Source organism: Equus caballus, chromosome 7 (genome assembly GCF_041296265.1).
Source record: "Equus caballus isolate H_3958 breed thoroughbred chromosome 7, TB-T2T, whole genome shotgun sequence".
NCBI lineage: Eukaryota > Metazoa > Chordata > Mammalia > Perissodactyla > Equidae > Equus > Equus caballus.
Window position 1 is genome coordinate 20,581,776 of NC_091690.1, and position 24,327 is coordinate 20,606,102.

At 47.9% G+C, this 24,327-nt stretch overlaps 2 protein-coding genes across 2 annotated transcripts; both read left to right on the plus strand.

Moving 5' to 3' along the window:
- Nucleotides 1-5,210: 5,210 nt before the first annotated feature.
- Nucleotides 5,211-8,808, plus strand: LOC138925072 (uncharacterized). The gene is made up of 3 exons (XM_070273515.1): nt 5,211-5,358; nt 6,060-6,287; nt 6,585-8,808. Exons 1-3 carry the CDS (start codon nt 5,211-5,213, stop codon nt 7,169-7,171), a joined length of 963 nt encoding a protein of 320 aa, XP_070129616.1. The 3' UTR covers nt 7,172-8,808.
- A 213-nt stretch (nt 8,809-9,021) lies between these two features.
- Nucleotides 9,022-24,327, plus strand: LOC106783370 (uncharacterized). Its single transcript, XM_070273516.1, has 14 exons — nt 9,022-9,325; nt 9,753-9,910; nt 11,279-11,419; nt 11,709-11,826; nt 12,033-12,259; nt 12,455-12,580; nt 12,717-12,909; nt 13,644-13,766; nt 16,049-16,200; nt 17,109-17,195; nt 18,823-18,969; nt 19,404-19,601; nt 22,539-22,661; nt 23,208-24,327. The coding sequence occupies exons 1-14, from the start codon at nt 9,157-9,159 to the stop codon at nt 23,265-23,267; spliced, it is 2,022 nt and encodes a 673-aa protein (XP_070129617.1). The 5' UTR covers nt 9,022-9,156; the 3' UTR covers nt 23,268-24,327.

The following is a 24,327-nucleotide window of genomic DNA, read 5'->3' on the forward strand; positions in this document are numbered from 1 at the left end:
AGGGAGGCCCCAGGGAGGGCTAAGGCTCAGGACCACATGTGGGTAAGGCTTGTCCTTACCTGGTGTGGACATTGCCCCCGCAAGCAGAACCTGGTGGATAATGGGTGACACCTCCCCCATGGGAAGCTCCCCAAGAAGTGCATGTGAATTCTGACCCCTTGCTTTTTTAGAAAGTTGAATCCTGCCGTGCGCAAGTTCAGGGATGGACAGCCTCTGTTGTATCCATGCACTAGGAAAAACTCTCCCCAGGCCTTGCAGGTTCAGCAAGATCCCTGTCTTGTTCTAGGGACTGGCTTCCTGGGCCTGACCAGACCAGGTCATGAACTACTGCACTCTCTTGGCCTGCCCCTCAGGGATCCAGGGCTCCCAGGCCAGGAAGCAGGTGAGCATCACAGCTGCCACCTGTTGCCTCTCTTCCTCCTCCTCCACCCTTCCCAGATCCGAGCACAAATCCACCTGAAGAGTGGCTACTCTTCCTCATGTTCTGAATCTTGCCCAGGAAAGTCAAGGGAAGGACGTCTGAGCTCTCCTTGGTTGCTGAGCCTCAACTCCACACGCCATGGGGATCTGTCTCCCCCAGAGCCAGGCATCCAAAACCCTACAGTCTGCCTCCAGACCAATGATACACTGGCCTTCCTGGTGACCCGTGAGCATTACCCCGAGTATGACCTGTGAGTGTCCAGAGAACACCACCCTGCCACCATCAAGGCCCTGGGTAGGAAATGCTCCTGTGCCTGCAGCCACTTCCAAGAGACAACACCCTCCTTCCTTTCTCCATCCCCAGGGGCCACTTCTATAACACCGTAGAGGAATTCGACTGGGGGCGCTTCCGAGCCCTGGCTGAGGAGTCCCAGCTCCAAGATCAAAGCCCCTACCTCTTTCTGCAGCAGTTCCAGCAGCCTGGGATCTACGTCTTTCGTCTGAGCAGCAATCGGCATCGGAAGATGGTTTGTCTCTGATGGTTTGCCTCATTGAAGACATTATCCCACCATCCCCCCTCGCTTTAAAAAATACTGCCTCCTAACCATCCCAGACAGATCTCTAAGGAAGGCAATGCCCTGGATGCTCCGATCAAGGTTTCAGTATCAATCCTAGCAGATAATTCTGGGGATGCCAAAGGTTCACTTGATAGCAGCCCACCATGTGATGTGTAAAGAGGGGAGGACTGTGAGGATGACAATACATTGTGTATCTAAGGACATCCAAATGTCTGGCTGTCTCTCACGGCTCTCCATTTCATTGCCCCTCCCCTTGTTTCATCCTGAAGGCACACATCCCAAGCCCATCTACACAGGCTCTTATCCATGTGACCTGCACATGATGCCACCGCCGATCCAGGGGCACTGTCTTGGTCACACACAGGATCTAGCATCTCCATCCATCAGCACAACTTCTAAGAGGTTGTGCTGACCTAGCCCCGGAAGATGCAGTCAGCTCCCCAGACAGTTACCTGATGTGAATTCATTTCCCAGGGAAAACCCAGATTCTGCTTCCCCCAGGGATGTACAAAGATCTGGACTGCTCGGTTACTGTTGACAGGCCTGGGTTCCCACTCTGTCCCCTGCCAGTCTCTGGCAGTGAGGCAAAGGCTGAACAGACTTCTTTCCACCCAGTACATCCGCACCCTCCCACCAGGGGGCCAGTGCTTTGGGGAAGGGCCCTTTGCCTCCACAACTCCCAGGTATCTGATCCAAACTGGCATCGCCAAGATCCCCAGACCCCCGAAGAGGTCTGGCTGGCCCGGAGTCCTCGGGGGGACTGTCCTGCTCCTGGGACTATGCCTGCTTCTGTTGGTGAGTAAAGCTGTGAACAAGTAACATCTTGACCGCTATGCAACACCACCTCTCCAATCCCATGTGAATGGGTCTTCCAGTCCCCGTTTGCAGTAGGCATGACAATAGTTGCTAAGATGAAAAGTGACGAAGGAGGAGCCTCAGGCCTCCAGTGGTCAAAGTTTAGGAGGAAGAATAATAGACAAGGAAACAAATAAATGTCAGAGAGTGTTACAGAGTATGTCCATATAAAGTGTGTCCAGGGTGCCCTGGCTGCACAAAGGAGAGATTGATTGTTCTCCCTGAGGGGCATGAGGACAGAGGACAGACTTTCACAAAGTCTGCGATCCCTGAAAGAGGCTTGAAATATGAGCTGTATAGGAATGTGGTCCCTGTGCTAACAAAGGGATTGGTGAGCTGGAGTAGGGGGAGGGTAATCTATTTGGGAGGAGGAGTGGGGATGAGAAAGGGAGTATTGTGAACAAAGGCACAGAGGCGTGAAATGGCATTCACCTGCTCAGGAAACCAAACATGGTCCCCTGCAACTGGAGCTTAGGCTGCAAGGACAGGAATGAGCTTGGAACTGAGAGAGAGACCAAATTGTGGGTGGTCTCAAGGGCCCTGCTAAGGAGTCTGGACTTTATCCTCTAGGCAGTGGGGATTCATTAGGAATTTTTAGCAGGGGAGAAACCCTGGTAAGAATTTTTTTTCTTTTTTTTTGCTTAGGAAGATTGGCCCTGAGCTAACATCTGCTGCCAATCTTCCTCTTTTTGCTTGAGGAAGATTTGCCCTGAGCTGACGTCTGTGTCAGTCTTCCTCTATTTTGTATGTGGGTCACCACCACATCATGACTCATAAGTGGTGTAGGTCTGTGCCAGGGAAATGAACCGTGAACCCAGGCCACTGAAGGGGGGCACGCAAACTTAACCACTAGGCCACAGGGCTGGCCCCCAAGACTTTTATTTTTACGCTAGCAATAGGGTGGAAGACAGAGATGGATTAGAGAGTAGAAAGCTACAAAGAGATAAGCTGTTAGAATGGTCCAAACAAGAGAAAACAAGGTGCTCCCTATCCAAAGCTGAGCAGAGAGCTTCCTCCTCTCAGAGTCTTCAAAAAGGATGCTTCTCCCTCAGTTTTCCTTTATGTTCATATCATCACATTATGTACCTTGTAGATTCAGTATCAGAGCCTGAGCTGGGCCCGCAAGGCCGCTCCTCACCCCACCTTCCGGAAGCATCAGCAAGGATACAACCTGGCTGCCTACACTTTCCCAAGAACTGGGATGACATCAGTGAGGAGAGGCCGGTCACACCCAGACCCTGAGACCCCCGGAGTTGAGGGAGGTCACGGTGAGTGACAGACTTGGGCTAGAATCCCCGAGGGGCCCCCAAATCCACCTGGCTGGCTCCTGCTTCCTTTGTCCATCTTCCTAGATTACTCATTGTTCCAGTCCTCTCCATTCATTCAGTCATTGGCTCAGTAAATATTTACTGAGTGGCCACTGTGCCAGACACTGGCAGGTTCTAGGAGCACACAGTGCAGAGAGGAGTAGAGACATCTAAATACAAACTTTCCAAAAGAAAGGTACAATCACCGTGAACAAAGTTAGGAAACGACCAGGACTACGTGGAGGAGCGGATTGCAGAAGGCGTTACGTGTCCTGCTGAGGGGTTTCACCTTCTACCCGTCTACTCGAAGTCTGGTCCCCAGAGAGCAGTGCTGGAATTTATCCTTCTCAAACTTGAATGTGATTATTAATTGCCTGGGACCTTCTGCTGCAGTAGGTCTGGGATGGACTTAGAATTCTGCATTTCCACCAAGTTCCTCAGCAAAGCTACTGCTGCTCATCCAAAGGCCACACCTTTAGTAGCGAGTCTGTGTCTAGATGGTTGAGGGTCTGCAGGAAGCAGACACATTGGAGATCTGTAGAGAAGCTCCTATTTGCGTTTCAGGAGGATGACCCTGCTTCCCTTCCCCCACAGAGGGGAGCTGGGAGCCCGAGGAGCAGGTGGACCTGGAGTGGTTTGACACGGAAACCTTCTTTGGGATCCTGCTCAGGCAGTCTCTGTCAGTGACAACCAAACTCAGCCAGACCAAGGAGGAGGTGAGTGGAGAAGCCAGAGAAGCAAGTGGAGCCAGAACAGGTTTGTCTACGGCAGAGTTGGGCCATCGAGACTAAAGAAATCCTCAGTCCGTGCATAATGAAGCAGGAAAACAGGAGAGTATACGGGGAGGGGATAGAGAAGATTTCTGGTTAAATTTTGCACCGATAGGATGAGACCTAGGGCCTCAGATCAATGGTAGGAATCTACCAAGGCCATCTCTGGAGTCTCTTAGATCCCCATTCCTGGTCCTTAACCCAAGTGGGTGAGAAATTCAGGCCAGCAGGTGACAAGGGGCACCAGCAAAAAGAACGCACTAGAAGTCCAAGTGTCAAAACTTGGCCACGGGTTCCCCAGGCAGAAGGTGTGAGCTGGGACTTGCTGGCATCTGCCTGGGCTGGTCCTCACCCGTTTCTTCCAGGCGGCAGGGCATTTTTTCCTCTGGAGTCCCGCCACAAGCTGGCAGTAGGGGGCGCTGCGGTCAAGCAGGGAAAGGGGCTGGGTGGCTCAAGGATCTGAGTGCCGGCGAACTCCACCCTCTCTCACAGCTCAAACTCCTCTGCCTCAAACTTGCGAGCGAAGCCCGTTCTGTCCGGCAGCTGTGGGGTGCTCAGCAGCGCATCCCAGCCTGCACTGACCAGCTTTTGAGGAGCACCCAAGGAGAGTGGCAACAGGTCGGGCTGTGTTCATGCCTTCCCATCTGGTCCCTTGTGCCCAAATGCAACTCTCCCCATCACTGAGACCCACACTCCGCGCTTAGCACCTCTCCCACCTGTTCCATCTCCCAGGCCCCAGGGGTTTTACCCCCACCCCCACCCCTGGGGATTTCTCACCCCGTTTGCCACTGCTGCCATGCCCACCCAGAATGCTCTGGAGTTCCCCGGGGAAGCTGATGTCCGGTCCCCGAGTCTGCTGTCCCTGGAGGCTGTAGCCGCTGCAGGTAAGCAGGCAATTGTCTCTGACCCCAGGCTGCTGAGATGGCTGCCAGGGCTGCGGAGGAGGAGGCCAGGCGGAGGGGGCACCTGGCAGGCGAGTATGCGGCAAGCCTTCGTCGCCAACTGAAGCTCCTTCGCCAGGACCTCCGTGCAAGGCAGGAGCAGTGGGGTTCCTTCTGCTCAGCACTGAGGACGGCTCAGCGGCTGCTGAAGGCACAGACAGGCTCTAGATTGGCAAAGTCCTCCCAGGCTAGGCAGAACTCAGCAGGGTGTGTACCTGGTGAATATGAGTGTGGCTTCGTGAGAGCTGGTCTAGGGAAGGAACAAGTGTGGCTTTGTGGGGACTTGGAACTGGCCAGAACAAAGTGTCCTTTTCCCACCCCTAATTGCCTCTCCCACTGATGGGTCCTCCCCCATGCCCTTGCAGGGATGTCCCCCAGCTGGATGCTGTGCTGGGCCACCTGTCCCAGGCCCTGCTGCATGAGGGTCACCGCCTGAAGGCCTGGGGTGTCCTGGGCACCGGCACTGGGGCGGAGCTGCTGCGACCAGGTGAGCTGAGCCTCAGCCAAGGCCCCCCAGGAAGGCTGGCCCTGCATTCAAGGCAACAGGCCCTGCAGAAACTCAAATCTCACCCTTAAGAAACCCTGCAGGGGAGGAAGGGAGGAGGAGGGGTAAAGACAGTGGAAACCCCCAAGGTTGGGAGGGGCTTCCTGTACCATACCCTGGGCAAACGTCTGTGTTACAGAAGAGGGAGCCTCGGAAATGGGAAGAACAGAGGAGGAAACAAACAAAACCACCACAGATTAGAGCTTTACATGTAACGTAGCACTTCCTGAGAGCAAGAGCCTGGCCGATGAATGCACGGGGCCAGGTCTGGAAAAGGCTGGACTTGTCTGAAAGGAAGAGTGGGAGAAGGATCCCTCAGGGACCCCGTAGGCATGCTGAGTTCTAGGAGTCCCCCGACCCCATCTGGTCACCCCACAGGCTGTCACCACCATTTCCCAAGGTGCTTCCAGTCGCTTCCTGTCTGCAATATGATGATATCACAGTGTCATGCCCAGGATGTGGAGTCCCAACCTGGACTCAGCAAGAGACAAGATCCCCTGCCCTCGGGGAGCACCTGCTACACCTTGGTGCTGGGGTGTGGTTGGGGTGGGGTTCTCACCAACTTCTAGTCACCAGTGAAGGAAACACCTAGTCGCTCTGTTGGCTTCAGACCCAGGGCTGAGCTGGCCTTCACTTTCCTGCAGCCTCGGCAGGCCCTCAAGGGGGCACCGATGACATCAGTGTGAATCCTGTCACCAAGTTGATGGTCCCTGGCCCCAAATGCATGATGCTTCCAGCCAGTGGCCACGCAGGGTCCATCCCCCCTGGCTACTTCATCCACCCTGACACTGGGCGGGTGCTGCCCGAGGCTGGAAATCTGGGATATGATCTGCAGGAAGCTACTCTGGTGCCCACCACGGACTCCAGTTCTGGTGAGCCCCTGACCACTAAGTAGCCCCAACCCAGCCCAGGGCCCTCTTGAATGAATTCATAGGGGCACAGCACAGCAAGCAGGGCACTTGGACAGTGGGGCTTGGTGACCAGCAGACCAGTAACCACCTTCTCCTCCTTCCTCAAAAACATTCTTGCTGCAGAGGGTACCATGTTGAAGAGAGGTGCCAGATGAAAGAAAGCAGGTGCCCAAGGCTTCTCTCTGCCCCTGCTCTGCAAGGCTAGGGAGGGAGGCTGGCATGTCAAGGGTACCAACGTCTCCTTGTCTCCTTGTCCAGGTGGCCTCCGAACATCAGAAGCTGCCATCCTCCCCTATGTGCCCTTCCCAACCTGTCCTGCCACAGGCTCCCCTCCAGCCACCCGCCTGCCTGTCCTGCAGCCAAGAAGGACATCTCATCTGGGGGCTCTCATGACAGACCCCATAACTGGCATCGAGGTGCCCGTGCTGGCTGTGACTCTGCACCCCCAAACGAGGCAGTGGCTCACTCTTGGGGGGACATACTGCAATCCCCTCACCAAGACCTTGGCCCCTCTAGAGTTGGGGGGCCCCATGGAGGATCCAGTCACAGGAGGCATATCACCAATCCTGGGAGTTGGATTGGATGAAAACACAGGTCTCCTGGCAGCCCTCAATGCTGTCCTTCCACCCTCTCGTCCCTGCCTGGCCTGGCTTCCCAATCCCCTCCTCTCAGCCCCCAAGGCCCTCTGTGTTCTGGTCCACCCCAGCTCCATCTTCCCACCCTTCATCCTCACTCTGCCTCTCACTCCCACCTTCCCTCTCCTTCCTAGCTTCCTTCACCCCTTCCCCATCTCCAGCACAGTGCACCCAGGGAGGAAAAAGAGAACTGAGCTGGTTCTGCAGTAAAAGTAAATGGATGTTTTTCTTTTTCTTTTTTTTTGGCTGGGAAAGATGCACCCTGAGCTAATGTCTATTGCCAATCTTCCTCTCTTTTTTCTCTTTTTCCTCCTCAAAGTACCAGTACATAGTTGTATATTCTAGTTGTAAATCCTTCTAGTCCTTTTGTGTGAGCCACGGCCACAGCATGGCTACTGACAGATGAGTGGTGTGGTTCTTCTCCGGGGAACCGAACCTGGGCCACCAAAGCAGAGCGTGCTGAACTTTAACCACTAGACCATCAGGGCTGGCTATAAATGGATCTTTCTCAACCAAGAAGGGGCATTCCTCCTTCTGCCACCACCACGTGCTATCCGTCTGCCCTCTCCCTCACCTCTTACCCTCCCCATTCCCACAGCTTCTGATCTCCCACCTTGTCACTCTCTCTGCCCTCTGGTCCTACTTCTCCCTCATGCCTCATCTGCCTGCATCTCTGCCCCATCCCCTTCCCACCTCACTCTCTTGGGTTCCTGCTTCCAGGTCAGGTGCTTGCCCTGGGGGGCCTGCGAGATGCCTCGGGGAACCTCATGCTGCCTGGTGACAGCTTTGTGGAGCCGCTGAGCAGGAAGATGGTCCAGCTCCAGGGGGCTGCCCAACAGGAGGGCCGGACATTGCCCCACATGGGAGGGCCACAGGCCCTGCTGGATGCCAATGTGCTGGTGGCCCAGAGGCAAGTGATTACAGTGCTCCAGAGGTACCAGGAGAGGCCAGGCTCCAGGATCCAGGGGCCTCTGGAGGCTGCCATCAAGGACATGAGACAGGCACTGGCCTTGAGTCTACACCATGTCCTACAACAGGCTCGGAGACTGGAGAGACAGCTGGAGGCAGCAGATGGCATCGAGGCCAGCGGCGGCAGGATAGGTATGCACTGATCCAGGAAAAAGCTCTCAGATCCTGAAATCCCAGGCCCAGAATGACCTGGTGCTTCGGTGCTCGTCAGCCTATAAGCTCAGGGACAGGCCTGCAGCCCCCTGGCCGTGCACACAGTGACCAAGGGAAGAGAGAAGGAATTCAGTGACTTCATGCCCCGACCTCCTGAATGCTTGGCTTTTAACCTCTGTCTTTCAATCTCTTGCCAATTCCATTGGGTCTTATACTTTATGTTTATAAAGTGTATATTCTCTTGTTATTTCATAGGAATCCCCAAATATAGTAACATATTATGACACCCATTTGACACTAGAGAATGTGAATTCAGGGAGTTAAGTGATTGCCCGTCCAGGGTCCTATCGCTGGTTAGCTGCACAGCCAGGCCTGAAGCCTGAGTCTCCTGAGTCCTCAGCTCTCTTCTCACTTTTGTTCCTGCAACAGCCTTCAACTTTCCATTAATAAGCTCAGGAAAGGAGCCCACCCAACTCCTCTGCCTCCCCCACGGCACTAATACAAGGAAGGGCAGGGAGAGGAAGTAAGAGCGGTATCTTCCTGGAGCTCATCTCAATCCCTCTTTCCAGAGGCTTCTGCCCATGAGGTGACAAAAAAGAATGAGGATTTGGGGTCAGAATTTGAGTTTGAAGAAGTGCCCCACCATTTATTAACTCTTTGACCTTGGGGAAGCTGTTAAACCTTGCTCTGCCTCTGCTTTAGCATCTTTAAAATGAGGATAAAAAGTGTACATACTTTAGAGACTTAGTTGTAGAACCAAATAAAATTTAATTTACAGAGAGTTCTTAGCTCAGCCTCTGGCACATGGGAGGTGCTCAAGAATATTTGTTCCCTTGTTTTCCACCTTTTCCGTGTGGCCTGGAAATGGTTCTCAGCTTCCTGAAAGTCCTGATGCAGCTCAATTCTTCCCTTCTGAATTCAAAATGCTAAGCTGGGCCCCAAAGGAAACGATGCAGTCTTTGTAGGGGAGCCTCTCTGGTCAGGGATGTGGCCCTTTGAGCCTGGAAAGACCCTTGGTGTGACACTTAACCCTCCACTCCTCCTCTCTCTGCCCCCTCCCTCTTGTGTTAGGGATGATGTGCTATCCTGGGACAGAGCTGTGGGTCCCGGCCCTATATGGGATGGAGATCCCAGACCCTGAGGGCTCAGGGCTCATAGTGCCCATCCTGGGCATGAAGAGTGATGGGAATTCTGGTGATGCCACACCCCTGGCAGGTTCAATGGAAGATGCTGATGGCAAAGGTAGGAGGGAGCTTGCGGCCTCTGAAAGCCCTCGGGAGATCAGGAATGTGACTTAGCCCTGGGGGAGAAAAGTCTGTAAAGTTCAAGAGGGGTACCCTCAGTCTGTTCACTCATGAGCCAAGGAATGGGATCATTCTGATGCTTCCGCTAGGGCTGCTGAGAACCAAAATAAAGGTGCTCAGAGATTCCAGAACCCCAGTACCACAGGTCATTTATCCCCCACTGAGAAAATTGGGTCCTTAAAAGACCAGCACTTCAGAAACTCAAGAAGCCCTCTACTCCAGCTCAGAGCCCTTCAAATGGTAGGAGGGGTTCTAAGGGTTCCTTTAGCTCCCTTCCAGCCATGTTTCCTTCTTCCCATGGCTACCCTTCTTTCTTTTTCCCATCTCTGCTTACTAAAGCTGGTGACGGGCTTGGCATCCCACAGGTCTTGTCCCAATCTCAATTGGGGCTCAAGCCATAGACCCGTTGACTGGGGAACCTGGTCCTGTCATTGGTGCTCAAATGGATCCCTCTGCCGGAGTGGTAGTGCCCATTGTCCAGGTGCTGGAGGCCTTACCTCGAGGAATGAGAGACCCTGATCTGGTATGTAGGAGGAGTTCATTCTATTCATTTCTTCGTTCACTCAGCAACTACATTTCGAGAACCTTCTATGTTCCAGGAACGGTGTTAAGTGTTGAGATGCAAAGACACCTAGACAGGGCTCCTATCCTCAGGGAACTGACTGTCTGTGGGTTCCAACCATGATTGTGGTTCACGAGGGTGTTAAGGGAGCCCAGGGGACAGCCATCTAAACCACACGGAGGAGAGTTCAAGGAAGGCCTCCCTGAAGAGGTAATACCTGGGCTGAAACCCAAAGAAAGAGTCAGAGAAAGGCCTAAGGGGCCAGCAAGCGTAAAGGTGGCAGGTGGAGACTACGAATGTTCCAGGATCATGAGGAAGGCATGAGGCAAAGGCAGCAGGTAAAGCCAATGAGGAAGGCAGGAAACAAATCATGAACAGCCCTCTGTGCTTGGCTAAGGCCAAGAAATGTGACTTCTCAGGAAAGTCATGGGGGCCCATTAAAGGATTCTAAATCGACACGTGATCTGATCAAATATGAATATTTTTAAGACTTTTAAATTTGGGAAATATGCAACAATACAAAAGGAAGACAAATTATTCATAATCCTACTACATTTTTATAAGTATGCAAATGAAGAAGCTCCCTCCTTCCCATTCCTCTCACTCCATCCGCCATCAACACCCATCCTAGTGCTCCCATATCCAGACACTACTCACCTCTCCTCCAGTCTCTCCCACAAATGCAGCCACTATTAACAGGTTGGCACACCTCCTCCCAGACATTTTTGTGCTTATGTATGTGTATATATAATCAGCATTCTAGAAAGTTCCCTCTGGCAGCAGAGGATGGATGGGAGCAGGGCCAGACTGGAGCAGAAAGCCCTGTCAGAAGGTTATTGCAGTAATTCAGGCATTGGCAGATTTTCCCCAAAAAGACAATAATTTAGGGTCTGCCCATAAATTCTCAGCCGAGTTACAGTCTCAGAAACAAAGATGGATGTGTTATAAAAGATTCTCATTAGAAGCCAAGAAATGTAAATTCTAGCCCCAACTCAGTTTCACAGATGAGTAGGAAGGGGTAATATGAGAGGGTGAGAACAATTTCCCACTGCCGCGTGCTCATCTCCCCTGGCCTCCCAAGAGAGAAATGGGAGCAGGGAGACAGGTGACTCTGGAGAGTTCAAGTGTTAGAAGGAGAGAGAGAGGGACCGGGAGCTTGAAGAAGGTTTTACCATCTACAACCAAGTCAACTGCCTCACCAAGCTTAGTCACGGACACCCAGGGGTGGAAGAGGCCCATGTCTTGAGAAGCTTTGGGGATCTTCAATCAGACCACTTGGGGCTGTGAGGAGAAAAAGCATATGAGCCCTAAATAAGCTAAATGTTGTAGTTGGACACCCTGGAGAAGGAGCTGAGAGCCCGGGAGCAGTACTGGCGCCGCCAGGAGCAGGAAGAGGTGCGGCTAGCAGAACACCTGTGGGACCTGAGCCGGGAGCTCCTCTTCACTCCAGGCAAAGACCCCAGGCCGCAGGTGAGGTGCAGAGGCACCCCCTCACGGTTCCCACCCACCCGTCTGCCCAGACAGCACAGGTTTCTCTTGGAAGTGTGGAGGCCTTTTCTCCCTGTACCACAGGAACAGAATCTATCTCAGGGCAGATAAAGTCCCAAGATTCCCCAACTCCAGGCCCTAGATTTCAGCTACTCCTAAGTGTCGCAGCAGGATAGAGGGTGGGGAGGAGGAGACAACATGAGGTGGCCCAGCCCACAGCTCCTGCCTCCCCATTCATGGCCCTTTCTCTCGTGCTTCCTGTCCTGTGTAGCTGAGGGCTGCTGAGGAGGCCTGTGTGGCCCTGGAGTCCTGCTGCCTGCGAGAGACCGAGAGGAGAGCCAGAGCCCTGAACACGCAAAGCGGCCCAGGGCGAGGCCTGCTCTGTCAAGGTGGGAAAGCAGCCCCAGGGCCCAGACCTCCAGAGCAGAAATCTCCTGGGAGCGGTGCCACCACCCACAGCTTCCCAGTTGAAAATCCCTCCTGCTCTCTGCATGTGCTCATCTCCCAGGCTCCCAGCTAGACCCTGGCTCTACCCTGGCAGGTTCCCCTGGCTCCAATAAACTCCTATGTCTTTGCTTCTCTTCCCTACCCCCAGAGGTGGCTGCTGCCAAGGGGCCCTTTTCTCTGCCCCTTGTAGGAGACAGAGAGGAGTGGGAACAGGAGGCACAGGTGGTGCTGGGCATGCGGAAGGTCCTGCAGAGTTTAAGACAGGCAGCAGAAAAGCTCAGGCAAGCAGCTGGCTGGCTGCAGGGCCAGGAGGAGGAGATATGGCTACAGCAGAGTAGGAATCAGACCCCACAGATCTGGAACCGTCCCAGGAAGGTAAGGCTCAGAAGCTGACAAAGGGACTCACATAGGATGAGTACATCCTCCCATGTCATCACATGTGGCTCTTCAGGACAATGTAATGTTCAGGGATGGGTGGACCCAAGGAGCAGTGGATGGACTAGGAGGGGAGCAGGAGGAAAGAGAAAGACGCTGCATTTTAATTTGGACATCTTATTTCCTGTGTTCTAGGTGGTTCAGCATCTCTCTGATGAATTTCAGGCGGTGGTGAGAGAAAGACAGAGCTTCCTGGATAGGGCCCTTGCTCAGTTGCAATACCAACGGGATCTGAGCCGCCTCCAGCTCTTGCACACTCAGGTACTGACCTCTGGACTTGGTCAAGGAGAGCTGTACATCCAACTTTAATGGGGGCTTCAGAGAGAAGCTCGCAGAGCAGCCACGTGGGACATGTGGGAACCAAGCATGGAACTAGGTTCTGACTATTTCATCCTAGATGGTCGCCTCAGGAACCCCTGTGTGTTTGGAGAACTACCCTGGAGACATATTTTATGGGACAATCACAACTTCTCTCAGGGACTGGGCTGCGGCCTGCCCGCTGTTGATCCCCTTCCTGAAGAGCATCACGGCAGCGCTGGTGGGAGCTCAAGGCCGTGGCCCAGGATGGGAGGATCAGGGGCCGGGGACAGGTAAGGCTGGTCATGGGTCCAGTGTTCCCTTCTGCTGCCAATTCTGATCATGTTTTGATGAATTCTAATACTACAGTTAGGGCTTCAGGCACCATAAGAGTGTGGCCATGGTAGTCTCTATGGGAAGAAAATAAAGAAACCCAATGTATTGGTTATACATCACTATGTAACAAACTACCCCAAAATTTCCTGGGTTAAGACAACAAACATTTTTTTATGTCACAGTTTCTGTGGGTCAAGAATCTGGGTGCAGCTTAGCTGGGGCCCTCTGGCTAAGCATCTCACACATCAAGACGTCAGGCCAGGGCTGCAGTCACTGCAAGCTCTGACTGGGGAATCCAAGTTCACTCTTATGGCCCTTGGCAGATCTCAAGTCCTTGCTGGCTGTTGGCCAGAGAGATCAATTCGTTGCCACATAGACTTCTTAGGACAGCTCACAACATGGCAGCTGGCTTCCTTCAGAGCAAGCGAGAGAAGGCAAAAAAAATGTAAGCCACGGTCTTTTTATATCCTGACCTCATCACTTGTGCCATATTCTATTCGTTAGAAGCAAATCATTAGATCCAACCTACACTCAAGGGTAGGGGATTACACAAGGTCTGGATACGCCTGGGGGAATCATCGGGGCCATCTTAGAGGCCACCTGTCACACCAATGCTATGTCTGGCTCTTTTGGACTTTGGCCACAGTCCTGTGCCCCTACTCCAACAACTATTTTCTTCCCCTCTGTTCAGACACAGATAAAGTTGACATCATGTGGACCTCACCACTCCTTCCCATCCTGAAGAACGTAGATATCTGGTCCCAAGCCTACAAGGAGGGAGCTGAACTGCAAGGACAAGTGCATCACAAACCAGGTAACCTCCTTTCCCTGGCAGCTTCTGTTTGGAATTATCATGGCACAGTGAAGGTGGGATAACCTTGGGTTCAATGCTACAACCCCTAGGGACTAGGAATGTCAGAATCCTGCTTTGCCAATCATCATTTCTCTCTACCCTCATCCTAAGATTCCCAAGGGATTTTTCCATATAAGGAATAATAAATAGGAATCACAGTCCCACTGTAATAATAACTTGGCCAGTCCCCAAAAGGGAATTCCTAAAGGCCTTCTACCTCCCCACAAAACACTGAATCTAAATCTTGGGATTTTATCCCATACCAGCCAGCCACATGTTACAAAGAGTCAATGGAAAAGTGTGAGACACGGAGATAGACAGAGGAGACAAAGAGAAAGAAGATCTTGCCCCAAAAAGGGACTCCAGATCGCTTACGAATACCACCCTTGAAATTGAAGTCAGAAGAGAATGTGGCTGGCCTGCCCTGAAGAGTCAGGTCTGTTTCAACTATGCACCTCCCAAGTAGAAGAGGATTAACAGGAAATGAGTGTATCCCCTTCAGCTGACCCTGATGCAGGCTACTAGTAAGCACAGTTCCAAGAACATCTTTGAACTTGACCAGGGGTCAGAAAACTATGGCCCACAGGCCAACTCAAGACTGCTATCTTCTTTTGTATGGCCCATAAGCTAAGAATGGTTTTATATTTGTAAATAATTGAAAAAAAAAGTCAGAAGAATAACATTTCTATGGAGTGCTGTACAATAGGTCTTGTGCTATTCTAACTCTTTGGCTATTTTAGCTCATTTAATCTTTACAACGACCCAGTGAAGTAGATACTATTACTCATTTTATATAAGGAACCTGAAGCTTCTGAATAGGTCAAGTAAGTAGTCAAAAATGATATTGCTAAGGAGGGGTTCAGCTGGAATTCAATCCCAGGGAGTCTTACCCCAGGGCCTAACCTAACCTGCTTCCCCAGATGAAAAATTATCCAACACTAGGAAGGCAATGCCAAAAGGGAGATGCAGGCAACATATTCTGGTGAGTTCCCAGGATGGCAGATCACCGTGTATCACAGAAGCAAAGGAAGGCTTTGTAGGAGAATGAGGTCTTCTACCATGATGACAGGGAACACTAAATTTGAACTCCAATTTTGCCTCTTGGCTGGCAAAGCCTAAAATATTTACTTTCTGCCCCTTTACAGAAGAAGTTTGCTGACCCCAGAACTTGACCAATCTTAGTATTAATTCCACTTCTCTTTGGAGGAAACTAAGAAGAGTATGGGCAGAGAAGTGGGCCCTCCTTTGAGGGGTCCCACCATTACGTCAACCTTCGTTGTGTGATAGTTATATTGACTTTATAATGTTGAAAGCAATTTTATATACATTGTCTTGTTTATGCTTGGAAACCAAACTCTAATTCTGTAAGATAGTGGAAGATTATGAACTTATTTTTGTTATAGATGAGAGAACTGATGCTTGAAGAAGTTAAGTGACTTTCCCAGGGTCTTACAGAACCTGGACCAGAATTCAGGTCTTCTGTTAGTTCAGCATTCTTTCCTCTGCCATGCTGCACGAGCCTTTTTTCATTGTCCTCTCAAGAATAAAAAAACAATAGAGGGGCTGGCCGCGTGGCCGAGTGGTTAAGTTCGTGCGCTCCGCTGCAGGCGGCCCAGTGTTTCGTTGGTTCGATTCCTGGGTGTGGACATGGCACTGCTCATCAAACCACGTTGAGGCAGCGTCCCACATGCCACAACTAGAAGGACCCACAACGAAGAATATACAACTGTGTACCAGGGGGCTTTGGGGAGGAAAAAGGGAAAAAAAAAATAGAATCTTTAAAAAGAAAAAAAAATGGAAAATGGTTAAAGACCCAAAGCCCATTAGAGACAATTTTGTAGGGAACTAAGATTGTTAATACAGCTTACATTTACTGAGTACTTACTGTGCACCATACACTGTTCTGAGTACATTACGTTTAATGCTCCAAACAATGCTATGAAACAGTAGAAGAAAATCTGTTGCCATCTTTTCTGGACCCTCATTCTGTTGTTCTTTCTCCTCTGTTCCTATTGACTGAAACTCAGTGGCTCTTCCATGAAGATGGGCAAGAGAGCCTGAAACACAGTGCATACATAGCACAGGAGGGATGGAAGGATGGATGGATGGATGGATGGATGGATGCAAATACACCTTTTCCTAAGCTGAACTGTATTATTGTTGTTGTTACTGTTTTTATCAATATATCATTACTGTACAGAAAAGTCAGTGAAATTGTTACTGGTTTCTCTTGATCCCTGTAGCCCCAAAAAGCCCTTTGCAGGATTTTCCAAAACCTCAGATAATGCAGAAGGAAGAGCTGATAACTGTGCAATCCACAGACCTTTCTGCCAGGGAGTTTGTGGTTTACCAGTATGGCCTCTCCATCCTGCACCTCCTCATCCCCCAGCTTCATGTAAGTCTGGTTTCCGGCCCCTCTGTGAAGCAGTCATCTGTGGAGCCATGAAGCCAGGGTGACTAGGAAGGAGGCTTTGAGGTAGTAGATATTCCTTAGGATTAAACACCTGCAACAGGGAACTTTCTAGTCTCTCCTTTAAGGGGACTGATAGGAATCATTTTACCAATCTAAAGTCTAATCTCTCAAATGATAGTAATAGTAATAGAATGAATTAAGCACTTTGTACATGCCAGAAAATGTTCTAATAATTTGCATGAGTTATTTCATTTCATCTTCAAAAAAACCCATGACATCAATATTATAATTTTTTTTTCTCATTTTGAAATTGAGGAGGAAAAATATAGAGTGGTCGAGTAAACTTACCCAAGATCACCCAACCAAAAGGCTAGCACGAGCGTAGACTCCAGGAGTCACAGTTTGAGAGTCCTCAGGCCTGACTGCCAGTCTAGTCTACCTCTACTTAGAAGTAAATTAATTCTTAGCATAAATATCAAACACATACTCTTCCCACTGTCGTGTGGTGTATACTGAATCTACTTATCCTATTAGCATTTTAAATTGATGTTCCAGTGCTTTTACTTCTCTTTAATTTGGTTGGTGCTATGCAGCTGAGTTGCATGAGAATTTTTTAGCAAAATGATGGGTTTGGGTTTTGGTTTTTGGTTGGTTTTGTTTTTGTTTTTGTTTTTTGCTGAGGAAGATTAGCCCTGAGCTAACATCTGTACCAATCTTCCTCTATTTTGTACATAGGATGCCACCACAGCATGGCTGACAAGTGGTGTAGGTCCGCGCCCAAGATCCAAACCCATGAACCCAGGCCACTGAAGCAGAGGGCACCAAACTTAACCACTACACCACAGGGCTGGCCCCTGGTTTTGTTTTTATTTGTTTTTTATTCTTTTCAGGCTCCAGAAATCACCCTGAAGATTGCTTCTCATCTTCCTGCCATGGAACCCTCCGACAATGCCTTCCAAGGTTCCTTCTTCTATCAGGTGCTGCAAATCCAGTCCCAGAGATGGGTTGTAGAATTCTAGAGTCTAGTAAAGATAGATGCAAACACAACAATGTTATAAAACATTTTCTCTCTCAAGTCCTGATATATTTTATTCTCCCTTGGTAATAAGTCATTTAGCTAAGGCATAATAAATGTCACCATGTAAGAGCTTTCTCTAATTAGTGAAATGAATATGTCCTGGCGTGTGCCCAGAGAATCATAATGGCTTTGTGCCCATTAATGAATCTCTGTCACTATCAAGCTGGTGGTTCCAGACTGGTGTTTCCCGTAAGAGTCACCGTTCCAGCTTCAGGAAATCCTGTACAATCAGCATCTTTCTACAGAAAGGGATCTAAATTGTTCCTGTCCGGGTAGTTCCTCAAATATAGAGGTTGGCAGTGCCTCAGTGCAACTCTAAGCCGGTGTATGTAGACCTTAAACTCTAATGACAGTACATTGGTAAACAATGATTGTGAAAGGAGGAACTGCTAATCATCGTTAGAGGACTGGGAAATGGGTTATACCAGACTACTAAATTGTTAGGGGATTTAATAAGACCAAAAATTACTAAAACATGCTACCCTCCAGGCATTATTTCACTTGATCCTCAAAGCAGCCTGTGTAGTAGGCAAGAATTTAATCCCATTTTTCTGAAGGGGAAACAAACTCAGGATTCATTGAATACTGTGTGTCAGGCACTTAGCCATATGCCTTACATGCATCATCTCATTTACAACTTACAACAACCCAACCCTACGGGGGCGGGGGGGTGGTACTCTTGTTATCTCTATTTTATGAATTAGGAAATTCAGGTCCAGAGAGGCCAAGTAACTAGCCCAAGACCACAGTGTTAGCAAGAGTTGAAACTCAAGTCCAGGTATATTTGAACACCAGACTCATTTTTTAACCACTAGTCTGTGCTGCCACCCACAGCTCATTCCAGGGATGGATCTCAGATTCCAATTCCAAATCACCTAAGGCTTTTCCATGCCAACCTTTTGCCTCTTAAGAAAATGAACAACGGAGTTATTTCAGATCAATTAGGCAAGACAGGAGATTGAGAACTTGATTGCAATACAGGCATGACAGACAGAGAAAGCCTGAGAGCCCTCTAAGGCAATGATTCTCAAACTGTGCTCCTTGGGCCTCGTGCATCAGCCACCTGGGGAGCTTGGTAAAAATGGAAGTGCCCACCCAAAGCCCACAGAACGAGAAATTCTGGGATGGACCCCAAGAATAGACTCACTCCCGTGTGATTCATAGTCACACTAAAGTTTGAGAACTGCTGCTTAAGGAAACAATGATTGGAGGACATTGATAAAAGACAGAGGTACATGAGAAATTTTGCTCTCAATTTCCCACCCTTTGTTTTCTGTAAGATGAGGGTAGCAGAAAAATTGAGACACAGTGGAGAAAAAGATTTATTCACAGAGCTGAAATGAAACAAGAGTTTTCCCTTTGTCATCTGAAATCTTCCCTTCAGTAAATTTCCATTAAGCCCAGGGAGTCTCTGACTTTATGATTCCAAAAGTTATTTTAGACCATATAAAACTAGAAAAAGAAGGAGGTAGCAGAAATGCTCCCTGAGGCTGACATCTCTGTGTTTGGGTATCTTCTCCACTTAGAGTGCTGAAAGCACACTGTTTGTTGGGAGAGAGTGTCTGGCATCCGTGGGAAGCTTTGTTCTGCTCTTGATCCACTGCCTGGCCCACATCGCTGCCGAGGACCTCCAGCAGGACTCCAGCCCCGCCTTTCTGAGGTCATTTTACAAGGTATTTATAACACACACAGGGCTTTTTCTTCTCTTTCTCTGTGACTCAGACTCTATTATCCAATAAACGCTTTAAGCTTTGTAACATTTCAAATCTACTTAAGTCCTCTTGGTGGCCTTTGGTTTCTACTGCTAGGCCAGGAAGAAGATTTTCCTGATCAAATTTCCTATGGCGGCATCTAACAAAATGCATGCGTTCTGTGAGAATGCTGGAGAGAAGTGGTCTTCCTATGAGCACAGTATCACAGCTTTCTCTGGATATTTCCTTGTCAACACATAAACCACCACAATTGCTAAAGCAATGATAACCCATATTGAGGACAAGTAAAGATGATAAATCTCAAGTCCCATTTTTCTTTCAACTATTATTTTAAAGCTTTAATAGCACTTGTGTAGAACAGTACTGATCTGCCCCCTCACCTTTTCCATGACCAGGGGTTGGAAGCCTATTTCAGAGAAGCATTCTCTATCACACTGCGAATGTCCGCAGTTTCCCGGGACAGTAAGCTGGACCAAAGCGTAAGCGCTCTTCTGCTAGAAGAGCAGCCCATCTCTGACAGAGGAAGAGATCTCCTCTCTAAACTCATTGAAATGAAGTGTGAGTCTCACTTGGAGCCAGAGTCATCAGAAGAGGTACCTAACTTTATCTTGTGTAGCACATGGCCTTCAGTAAAACTTTCTTCTTCACAGAGTAAATGCCTCAGTGCATGACCTATTCAGACATTTCTGGCCTCCCTAGGTGGTACACTGCCTTGACACTCAGCCTGCTTCTCAAACCACATATGACAATATTTTTTAAATCCTATATTCTACAAGGCACATAGTGGGTACCTGGCTCTCTGAGTTAAGAGAATTGCAAATGTGACTCCATAGTTACTTAACTTATATCACATAATATATTGTCCATAAGTAAGCAGAATTCCATCTATAAAACTCAGAGACTAAATTTAGATGCCCATGTGGTAGCCTATTTACCCAAACTTACAGTATGCTTTCTGTGCCAGCTTGACGATGGTATTCTTAATATTGTTATTTAAAGCACTTCTGTGAGAATATTATCAACCAGCTTTTTAACTATTACAAATATAAAATTTAAATATATGATCCTCCATTAAAGGTCAATTCATTCCTGAAATATAAACAAGAACATATCTTTTTTCATTATTTATATAAAACTTTCCAAGTTGCAAGGCACTTTTATATATATTGTCTCATTTGATCTACCCAGCAATCCTGCAAAATAGGGAAAATACATATTTTGTCATATTTTGCATTTAAGGAGAAATTAAGCAGTTTGCTCGAAATCAAGAAGCTGTTTATAGTGGTAGAGCTGAGACTCGATTCTAGATCTCCTGACTCCTAAGTAAATGTTCCATATACATCTCCCTGTAATCAAATCTCCATTAGCTACTGAGTCACAGATTTATTTTGTGGTTGATGTTGATGGTGATGTTGGTCATCCAGATCACAGAATTCTGTTACACCTACCTCCCGCAAATCACAGAGATGGTCAGTTCTCTGTCCTCATCCAACAGCAGCATTTACACATCTGATCCTTTTCTCCTCCTTGATATATTTTCTTCACTTGGCTCCCAGGACACCAAGCTCCTCTGGTTTTCCTCCTACCTCTCTGGCTGTTCCTTCTCAGTCTCCTTTGCTGATCCCTCCTCTTCTCCGTGGCCTCTTAATGTTGGAGGGCCAGGATTCGGCCCTGTCCTCTTCTCTTCTTTGTCTATATTTGTTCCTCTTGGGGATCTCATCCAGTCATCCAACTTTAAATCCCATCTATATGTCAATGACTCCCAAATTTTTATCTCCAGCCCCAACCCAACTCTCTAACTCAACTCATATATCCAACTTCTTACTAGCCATCTCCACTTGGATGTCTAATAAGTATCTCAAACTTCAACATGCCTAAAACCGATCTTTCCAAACATGCTCCACTTGAAACTTTCCCCGTCTCAGTTAATGGCAACTCCATTCTTCCAGTTTTTCAGGCCAAAGTCTTCCTTGAAACCTCTCTCTCCGTTACATACACCCCACAACCAATCCATCAGTAAATCCTGTTGCTCTACCATCACAGCATGTCCATAATCTGACCACTTCTCATCACCTACATGCTACCAGCCTCGTGCAAGCCACCATCCTCTCCCACCTGGATTACTATACTCACTAACCAGTCTCTCTGAGTCCAACCTTGCCTCTCTTGAGTCTATTCTCAGCACAGTAGTCAAAGTGATCCTTTTAAAATGAAAATTGGGTCTGCTCAAAATCCTGCTGGGCCTCCCCATTTCACTTAGAGTAAAAGCCAAAGAAGCCAAGTCTCCCTTGTCTCCCACCCCCTCACCCACTATTCTCCCCCTCATTCACTCAACTCCAACCACACCTTCCTCCTTGCTGTTCTCCAGACACACCAGGTAGACTCCCCTCTTGAGGGTTCCGTCTGCCTGCAATGCTCCTTCCTCTGAGTCGGTGGTTCTCAACCAGGAGCAATTTTATCTCCCAAGGGACATTTGGCAATGTCGGGGATGTTTTTGATTGTCCTACTCAGAGGAGGGGGGTGCTACTGTTAACTAGAGGGTAGAGGCCAGGGATGCTACTAAACATACTACAATGCATAGGACAGCTCCCACAACAAAAATTATCCATCCCCAAATGCCAATAGCGCTGAAGTTGAGAAACCCTGGTCTAAGGAGTTAGAGCATGCCTGACTCCCCTACCTCCTCAGGCCTTTGTTCAAGTATCACCTTCTCAATGAGGCCTACCCTGACTTGCCTGTCTTAATTTGCAACCCTCTTTTTTTTTTTTTTTTTTTTTAATTTTTTTTTCGGATGTACATCATATTTCAAATTCTGGATACATTACATCATGTTCACCACCGGAACACTAATTATAGTGCATCCCCTCACATGTGACCCTAATCACCCCTTTTGCCCTCCTCCCTCCCCCAATGGCAACCCTCTTTACCCATGTTCATCAACTTTTTCTTTCTCTGCTCTACTTTTTCCTATACCACTTCCTAAGACCTACACTGCATAATTTACTTACTTTTCTTCTCTGCTAGAATGTAAGTTCCATGAGGGCAGAGATGTCGGTTTTGTTTCTTGTTGCAGCCCATGTGCCAGGCTCAGAGGAGGCTTTCAATATATTTACTATGTTAATGAACAGGTTTATCTGGACCCTGATGCTATAGACTGAAACATTCCAATCTACCAGAGCTAATTATTAGGTAGACAATAGCAAACATTGATTACACACTTGCCACGTGCCAGATGTTCTGCTGAGAGTTTTACATGCATTATCTCATTTTATCTTCCCCATGCTCTTTATTCCTAACTTAAAGATAAAAAAAAAAAAAATTGAGGCTTAAAAGCGTTAAAAAGAACTTTCCCAAGACAGAGATGGAGGTAGAATGTTAGTCCAACCACCATCTAAGAAGAGGTGTCATTTTACTTTAAAAGTAGAATTGTATGTAATACTCTCAGGTCCACATTCTGGCTGAGAATATCCAAGAGTACTTCACAGAAATGGGAGCAAAGATAAAACGTCTGTCCTCCACACTCTCTACAGTATATTAAGAAAAACAAAGATCTTCTCCTCTTCACCCATATGGAACATTTCCTGAAGAGCATCCTCACTGCAGAGCAACAAATCCCAAGAAAGCCAAGAGATCAATTTGGGGGTGAAGACACGGTGAGATGCCCTTATGATCTATAGCATTAAGATTGTACTTTGCTGTACACCTTGAAACTTTTTATCGTGTATTGAACATGTCAGCAGAACAAAGGATTGGAAATCAATGGTGATATGAATAAATTACATCATCAGTCACTTTATTTAAGAGCTTTCCCAGTAGCAACAGATGGTGGATCTTAGATCTCAGAGTTAGAAAGAACCCAAGAGATCATAGAGTTCATCCTTCTGCCTTCAGGCTGGTAAAGTCTTGATCCTAGAGAGCTGGAACTGAGACTCAGACTTGCCCCAGTTCACCCAGCTAGGAGAGGACAAAAAATAACTAGAACTTGGGTCCACTACCTTCACAGGGTTTCTTCCACTCTACCACAGTGATACCTACTGCTGTTTTATAAAAGGTTGTTTTAATCATAAGCATTTAAAATGTTGTATCTTTTAAAAACTAATAAATATTTTGGTTCCACATGACCAACACTCATATTTTGTAAGGTTTACGAACAATTGGCAAAGAGAAAACCTCCAAACATCTTCATTTTTCCCATGCAGAGTGGTGACCTAATGTGTCGAGATCAAGATCAGAAACTAGCAACCTGGAGAAATAACTGAACACTGACGCCAGCCCTGGGCCCCAGTCCACTTTATTTAAAGTTATCACCAATGTCTGGGGTGAAAACCACTTTTAAGACTGTATTAAAATATAATATAGCTTTTAAAAGCGTGCACGTCATAAATGTACACCTCATGAATTGTCAAAGTGAACATTCCCATATAACCAGCATCCAGATCAAGAAATGGAACGTTACCAGCTTCCCAGAAGCAGCCCACGTCCCCTCCTTCCAGTCACCTGTCCCGAGAGTAACCACCACCCTGACTTCAAACATCACAAATTGGTTTTGCTCATTTATGAACTTTACATAAATAGAATCATAAAATATGAATTACTTTATCCCTTCTTTTGCTCAACGTCACACTTGTGAGGTTTATTCGTATTGTTGTATATTGTTGTAGTTTGTTGATTCTCTTTGCTGTAAAACATTCCACTGTGCAGATGTATCACAATTTATTTATTCTTTCTACTACTATGTGCATGTGGGTATTTTCCAGTTTGGGGTTATTACAAACAGTCTTGCTTACCTTCTGGTGACATTTTCTACTTAGTCAGGTATTACTCAGGACTACAAATTCTGGGTCTTAGAGGATGGATATGTCCTACTTCAGTAGATACTACCAACCAGACTTCCAAATGATTGTATAAATACATACTGCCCCCAGCAGTGGATAAGAGTTCTACTCGCTCTCCATCTTTATCAGCACTTAGTATTTTCCATCTTTTTTTATTTTATCCGTTCTTCTGGGTGTGTGGTTTTAATTTGCACTTCCCCGATGGCCAGTGAAACTGAGCATCTTCATATATTTATACACCATTTGAATTCTCTCTCTCTTGAGATGTACCTAGTCAAGTGTTTTGTCCATTTTCCATTGGATTGCCTATTTAATTGATTTGTAGCAATTCTTTATTCTGCAACTATTTTTCATCATTCCGTGGATTGCCTTTTTATAAAACTAACTATATATAATGTTTCTTTTTCTGTTTTGTTTTTAGATCTAGAAAGAGAAAGGTGATCTCATTTCAGTCTGCATGATTAAAAGGCGTTAAATATATCAA